At 48.9% G+C, this 7,600-nt stretch overlaps 1 protein-coding gene across 1 annotated transcript in view; it reads left to right on the forward strand.

The window, feature by feature from the left end:
* The window catches only part of LOC127009417 (lachesin-like), a 321,398-nt gene extending 316,601 nt beyond the window's left edge, over positions 1–4,797 (forward strand). The window contains exon 13 of the mRNA XM_050882510.1: positions 399–4,797. Coding sequence (XP_050738467.1) covers positions 399–490 — 92 coding nt within the window. The 3' untranslated portion in view covers positions 491–4,797. The remainder of the gene's footprint in view (positions 1–398) is intronic.
* The last annotated feature ends 2,803 nt before the right edge of the window (positions 4,798–7,600 follow it).

Genomic DNA, 7,600 nt, shown 5'->3' on the forward strand with positions numbered 1-7,600 from the left:
TAAAAATAAAAATAAAAAAACCGCTGTATTACCACGGGAAGGTGTTGCTTCAGATTCAGTGCTACGCTAGTGAGCTGCCTCCAGCGTGCCTCTGTCAGACTCCTTTGTCTTTGGGTTTGCGGTGACAGACTCGTGCATGTCACTAGAACAGTAAGACTTAGCTCAGAGCCTAAGCTAAGCACAGTGCACGCCTGTCTAGTATCTCATGCAGGTCTGTTTCCCGTCCTGGGCTGTATAGCCCAGAGCCAAAGCTAAGCACAGTGCATGTTAGTCTATAAATCAATTGTGTCTCATGCTGGTGTGTTCCCCTCCTGGGCTGTATAGCTCAGAGTTTAAACTAAGCGCAGTGCACGCTAGTCTAGTGTCTCATGCTGGTGTGTTTCCTTCCCGGGCTGTAGCGGGCGGCGGGGCGGGCGGCTGCCTGGTGCTGCAGGTGCTGCTGCCGCTGGTGGTCCTCGCACGGCCTTCCTGTCTCCTACTGCTCTTGTGATGAAGAGGATCCATCACGCCTAACTCGTTCTCCGAATTGTGTGGATAACCCTAGCTAAAGTTTCCTTAACGTGAACATAGACATTGTTTCTCGTTCTTAGCGGCCACCTGATGGTGCGAGGGTGGCGTAGGGAGACGACTTACGTGTGCCGCGGAGCACCGTCGCCGCCACCCTGGCGCGGCTGTCCTCGCCTCACTGGAGGGCGGAACAGCCGCGGGTCACCCTTGCGTCGCTCTTACCTCTAAGAATATCCTTACGATAATCATATGCTTGTGTACATGTAATTATTAAGGGCATCGGTTACTCCTGCATTAGAATGACTGCATGTTTGTTTTCGTTCCCGTTACCTTTACGTTGCAGACAGTTATTACGTCTCGAGGAACTCCATACAATGCCAGCATATCAAAACAAAGAAACATGGGCTTGTTGTCTCTAGGGAAATAATAATAATAATAACAATAATAATAATAATAATAATAATAATAATAATAATAATAATAATAATAATAATAATAATAATAATAATAATAATAATAATAATCGGTGCTTGAAGAATGAGAAGAGAGGAAGCTGCAGTGACCATCCTCCCTATGCCCTTCCCCTTCATCCACCCACCCATCCACCCATCCCTCCACCCATCCTCTCCACTCAGCGAGCCTCCGCCAATCACTCAATAAGCCTCACACCCACCCCTTCAACTCCCCCACCCACCCAGTCTTTCCATCCATCCACTCAGCCTTCCACCCACCAACCCATAGCCAACCCAATTAGTCTTACATCCACCCCTTCCAACCCTCCACCCACTCAACTAAAGCCAAGGCTCTCCACGCATACACTCATACAGCCACCCAATTAGCTTTATATCCACCCCCTTCACCCTTCCATCCACCCCTCCATTCATCCCAGTCTCTCCACCTATAAACCCATCCCTCCACCCAGCCTTAGCACACTCCACACACAGGCTGCCTTGACATTCATCTCCTCGGAAGCACCGCCAACAAGCCCCTCTTCACGCACATGTTACAACGCCTCAATCTTGCACGCATCTTATTTCCCATCGCCGTTGATGCACAGATTTCGTCACATGTCTTCGTCTTCGTCGCTTCCACGTAAGGTCTCTCCTAGGACGCCAGTCGCTCTTCGCCTTAGCTATCAATCGACGGAGGTATTTACGACAGCCAAGATCATTTACCGTCAGCCCTGAACCACGCGCGTACTGCTGCTGCTCCGTCGCCTCCGCCACCACCAGCATCCCGGAGTCCGTCACCTCACACACCACATCACCTGTTGCCCTGTCAAAGAAAGGAGGCTGAAGGAACAAAACTCATGCACAGGTGGTGTTGAAAGGCTTACTACAGGTTCGTCATCGCCGTCATCCCCGACCCCAGCATCCTCCCTTGACCTGTCACTTAGCAATCATAGAAATCCTCCCCTGCATCGCTCACAGGAGGCTGAAGAAACAAAACTCATGCTCAGGTAGTGTCAAAAGGCTTAATACGGCTTCGTCGGCGCACCATCCTGGGCAGCCACACCTCACATCTCACGTCTTCTCTTGGCCCGTCACTCAGTCATCGTAGTAATTCCCCGCATCGCTGACAAGAGGGAGGCTGAAGGAACAAAACTCGTGCTCAGGTGGTGTCAAAAGGCTTACTACAGCAGACACTCACGCCTCACACCTCATGTCATCTCTGGCCTGCCACTCAGCCATCACATTAATCCCCCGCATCGCTCACAATAGGCTGAAGGAACTACTCATGCTCAGGTGGTGTCCTATGGCTCACAACCGCTTCGCAACCCTTCACACATCACCTCCTGGTTCCTCACTCCCCAGCCCTCCCACCTCAGCACTACCCCGCAACGCCGGCAAGACGCTCAAGGAACACAAATCCTCCGCTCAGAAAGTGACAACGAGACGGCGTGGGATGGATAAGATACGCAGCTGTAAATAAAAAATGGTTCGGCGCGATGAAGAAGCGACTCCGGATTGTTCGCTTGTTTCGAGGAGAGAGTGAAGTATTACAAGGGAGTGAAACGAGTGAGATTGACAGGGCTACCAACATCAAAAAGTCAAGATGAGGATGATCAGAGCGAGTGTGTGTGAGTGAAAAAAAGAGATAAAGGAGAACAGGATAACGAAATGGTCTGTGATGGTTCGAAATCGTGCGCGTGTCGGTCGTCAAGGGTTCTGAAACCGTATACGTGTCTCAGTTCATAGTGATCGTCAGGGTTTGTGGGTTCGAAGACACTATACAGCTTCCAACTCACAGTCAGTCAGTGGTCACGGCGGGAGAGGCTGAGAACTAGGTCACTAGTAATATAACCGTGGCTGAGTGCACCGTCCCGGCCAAAGCATCGCTGTATCACCTGTAAATCCATATCTTGTACCTATTACAAGTAAGTGACTCGTGTAGTTCAGACTGTCGTACGTCATAGCACTGTCTGGTGTACATAATCATCTTGTGGCGTCGTGGCTTACCAGGACGCAGCGCCTCTTGGGTTGGGCGTCTTGGGTGTAGGTCGGTGGCGGACACAGTGTGAGGGAGGGCGGGGAAGGGGTGGCGGAGGTGGTGCGAGGTATTCAGGGACGCTGGCTGCCTTGACTTGTTGTAAAGCCTCAGTGCGTCAAGATATTATTTATATGTTTTATTTGTGGTGCAGAGGAAAAGACTCTACTCTTGATAAGGTTAGAAGAGCCAAAAAGATAAGCAGTTCAATTCTAAGTCCTGGAAAGAGTTGGTGAAGTGTGGGATGAGGAGCGAAATACTTCTTGCAACCGCGCCCAGACGTTCCTTCTCGCTGTGTATCCGACGACTGACCGTTCTGCAGGAATAGGTGTGCGTTGTAAATTACTCTACGGCTAGGAAAGGTACTGGAAGTGTATCAAGCAACCCTGATGCTATGTGGCTGAATGCAGTGTTAATAATCCTCCCTGTGCTTCGCGAGATGACTGACTAGATGGTCACTGATTGAAACTAGTACTTCGCTTGTTTGTGAACACACGCATGGCACGGCACAGTAACGTTAGGACGACATATCACTTACTTGTATTAGTTATATGGGGTATTATTATTATTATTATTATTGTTATTATTAGCATTATTGTTATTATTACTACTACAATACTGTTACTATTACTACTGTTACTACAAGAAGGTATCCCTCAGCCAGATAGCCCCACACGTCCCTTACCTCCCTGCCCCCCCTTGTCCTCCCTACCCCCCCCTCCCCCTACTCCCAGGATCCCACAGACATCTCGTTCGTAGTGCGGCACACGATGAACTGTAAGTCGTAATGCATTGTACTCTACTATATCGAAGAGCTGTAATACACTGTACTATATCGAAGAGCCGTAATGCATTGTACTATATCCAAGAGTCGTGAGGCATTGTACTGTACGAAAGATTTGTAGTGCATTGTATTTTATCAGAGAGCCGTAATGCATTGTACTGTGTCAAGGAGTCCCGATGCATTGCACTGCGTCAGAGAGCCGTAAATCGTTGTGCTGTGCGGTGTGTGTACAAAGTGGTGCCCGCAGCGGTTGTCTCTTGGTGCTCGGTCCCGCAGCTGCCCGCCGGTGACCCTCCTCCCCTCCCACTACAGCCCCCTCCCGTGTGAAGGTCACGTGCTCAACACTGACTCGCCCAGACACCCGTCGGCAAAGGCTTCATTATAATAATGTATAGTGTGTCCCAGCCAGCAGGAACAGTGTACATAGGGGCGGTGCCGCAGCCCAGCGCAGTGGCTCGGTGAGTGCCCAAGCCATGCATTCCCAACCTGGTTTGATTTCCTATAAAGCACCGGGGACTGTATAAAAGCTTCTTGTCTAGTATTCAGTGTACAGAGAAGCTAAGAGACTTGAGGACACTATACGAGAAAGTTCTATAGTCTGGTGCTCCATTGACAACCTAACCTAACTTGGGGCGCTGTTTGGTTCGGACACAGCTAGCGCCATTGTGCCGGCCTGCGTTACTGGTCCATAGGCTCTCCATAGCAGGTGCATCCTCGGCCGTGCACCGCCGCTCCGGCCGTCAAGGCGTCATCGCAGGTGAACGTTCGGTATAACGTTACGTAGTCATCCGTAGTTTTGTTCGTCATACATAATCTGTATTTTCCGATTATGTATAAGTCAGAGACGATATATATCCTTATGACTTCTTTTTCGAGGGACATCCGTGTGGTGTTCAGATAATTTCCATTTTATTTTCTTTAGAGACTACTTCAAACTACTTTACTGATGTTAAAAGCTTCCCAAATATGTAGTACATGTTATGTGTTATGAGTGATTTCTAATAAAAGATCAAAACTAACTTGACCTGCTTCACATTCCGGGTTTTACAAGAGTAATGACAGAAGGTTTAGGCAGTGCTGTTCCTCCCATCACACACACGACACTTAAAACTTGGGTTCTCGCGCTGGCCAGAGGGTTTGAGGAGGCATACGAGGGCGTGGTAGTGACTGAGGTGAGAAGGATTTAAAGAGTTAAGTGTCTGTTCTACAACTACATGGCTTTTTTTGTGAGACTTCGTTTGTGGTTCCATTGGCCCCAACTTGACTGAGACTTCGATCGTGCTCAGCATCACGAGATGGGGCCGGGCCTGGCAGCCTCCTCAGGTAACACTGTTTCTTACTCTCGAGTCTTTAGGCCTACGGGAGATGAGTTTGCCTTAAAATATTTACAGTCCTTCTTCCATGACAGACAGCACGTGTTAGATAGGTTAGTGAGGGAATCAAGATTGTTCTGAGAGGGGTCCGCGCACTCGCTTTCTTAATATGTTTACTGATGTGACCGTATTGTTTTTGCGTGAATCAGGATCGGTCTGAGAGGGGGATCAAGTACTCTGGGAATGTGTTTACTGATGTGGCCATATTATTTGTCCGTGAATCAAGATTGAGAGAGGTTCGAGTACTGTTTGTGGATAAGTTATTGATCATTATATTATTTTTCGCAACTATACACCAAATTTTCCAATATAAAGAAAATTCGCCTGCACTACAAACAGGCTGGGGTCGTCCAAGAGGCCCCTCAAGACAGCCTACCAGCCCTATAGGCGGCACAAAAAAAAGTCATGAGCTGCCCTTCCCTCACGCCGCGGTGCCTCACGCAACGGGCCAGCAACACACTGGAAGCAGCCTCATTAATACAACAAATTGCATAACATTAGCAACGGTACAGAAGGAAAGGTAATTCGCTTAATGAGCCGATGAAATGACGCGAAAATAATCTTCGTTATATAATTACCAATACAAAATGTTTAATTCCGCGTGTGATCATGATCCGGTGCCTGAAAAAAGGGATTAGTTGAATTTTTATTGCGCCAAATGTTATGCTTTTTTACTACAGGTGTTTGGCTCTGTATTATTAATGAATGGATTTTTTTGTGTATTTGTCGAAAACGAATGAGATTTGAGACACACACACACACACACACACACACACACACACACACACACACACACGTCTCCCTTATGAGCCGCGTAATCAAGTCACGCCGGGCCGTACCTAACACCTCCCCGCGGGCGCCGACAGACAGCATCACAATAACAACCGATTCCCATCAACAAAAATCACCCCAGATACAAGTACGGGTAACTCATGGCTCGTATTTGACGTAAAGTTTGTCACCAGCGGCAGAGGCGTGGCGGCGGCAGTCACGTTCTCTTGACATAGCGCCGCCGTCACTTGGTAAACGAAGAAAGTTTGCTTATCTGTAAGAGCAACGGCGGCAGGAATTCTCTGGGAGTGTTTGTGTGGCCCGAGGCAGGTGGCGGGCCGCGCCAGGCAAACACGCCCAAGGGGAAGGCGTCCGGTCCTCAATCAATAACAATTAGGAGCGTCTCCCTGTTTGCCTCCGTGTGTCGGCCGCGGGACACGGACCCTCCGCCGCCCCCCGCCGAGGCCGCGAGCCCTCCCCGCCCCGCCCCGCCCGTCGCCAAACAGCGGGAGATTGCTAAGAGTGTGTGCCTTGGCGGCTCCAGAAGTTTTTACCGGAGAGGCTGAAGGGAGAGGGGGCTGGGGAGGCTTCCTTGGTGTAAAGAGGGCTGAGGTTGTCCCAATAAAAAGGAGCAATGATTTATTTCAAAACTAATTTTAGGGGCAAGGGAACTGAGGGGATTTTGGGGGGGTGTTACGCCCAAGGCCCTCCCATGGCACCGCCACTTAGTGTGTGTGTGTTATTCTAATACAGGAAGGGGTACGTTTAAATCCCAAAAGCATAATCCCGTTTAGGCTCCCAGAAAACAAAACCGGTCACTGCCTTTGAATTATCCACAAGTCTTTATTATAAGGCGTCGTGGCCCGCTAACACCCAAGGATCCAGCGACTGTTACCGGCACACCTTTTTTGACACTATCGACGAAACGTTTCTGAGCGCCGGACAAGTGACACTGGTGGGCTCGGAACTCCCCTCGCCTCCCCGCCTGACTCATGTGGCCGCGGGCTGTGGTTGAGCTGGACAGTGTCTGAATCAGTCTCCCTATACGGTATACCCGCGGGCTGGACTTCTTATGTGATATATACACTGTTTCTTTCCCTGCACGTTTTTATAACTGGGAAATAGTGAAGACCTTGAGGTAATTGAATTGAGAGAAGTGAAAAAAACGGACTGGAAGACAAGAAGACGAGCTGACACACACACACACACACACCACCCTCCCCTCTGCCACATTCGGTATATTAATTTTCTGATATAGTTTTTCCCTTAAGCAAAGGTCACCATTTACTTACTGACACTACATCTAAATGAGACTATAGTACTTTATTAATAACTCCATATAGATATAAGGATCCATTTACCTTTAGTCTGCATGTTTTGTGCATATAGAGGTTTGACGACTGAGTAGACTCAAGGAAAAGTATAAACGGAGGTGGAAACTGCACTGCTAAGGACGTGTTGTCGAGATGAACGCGGAGGATGCGGGAGAGAAAGTACTTAAAATGTAAATGGAAGGTAGGCGGAAGAGAGGAAGACCAAAGAGGGAATAGGGAGACTGTAACGAAGAGTGTGTTGAAGGAAAGGGCCTGAAGGAAGGGGGAAGGAAGAGGGTCAATAGGAAAACGGGTTGACGGAAAGGACGCCTAGGGCCGATTTGAAGAGGAAAACTTGTGCATAA

The sequence above is a fragment of the Eriocheir sinensis genome, chromosome 40 (assembly GCF_024679095.1).
Source record: "Eriocheir sinensis breed Jianghai 21 chromosome 40, ASM2467909v1, whole genome shotgun sequence".
Taxonomy (NCBI): Eukaryota; Metazoa; Arthropoda; class Malacostraca; order Decapoda; family Varunidae; genus Eriocheir; species Eriocheir sinensis.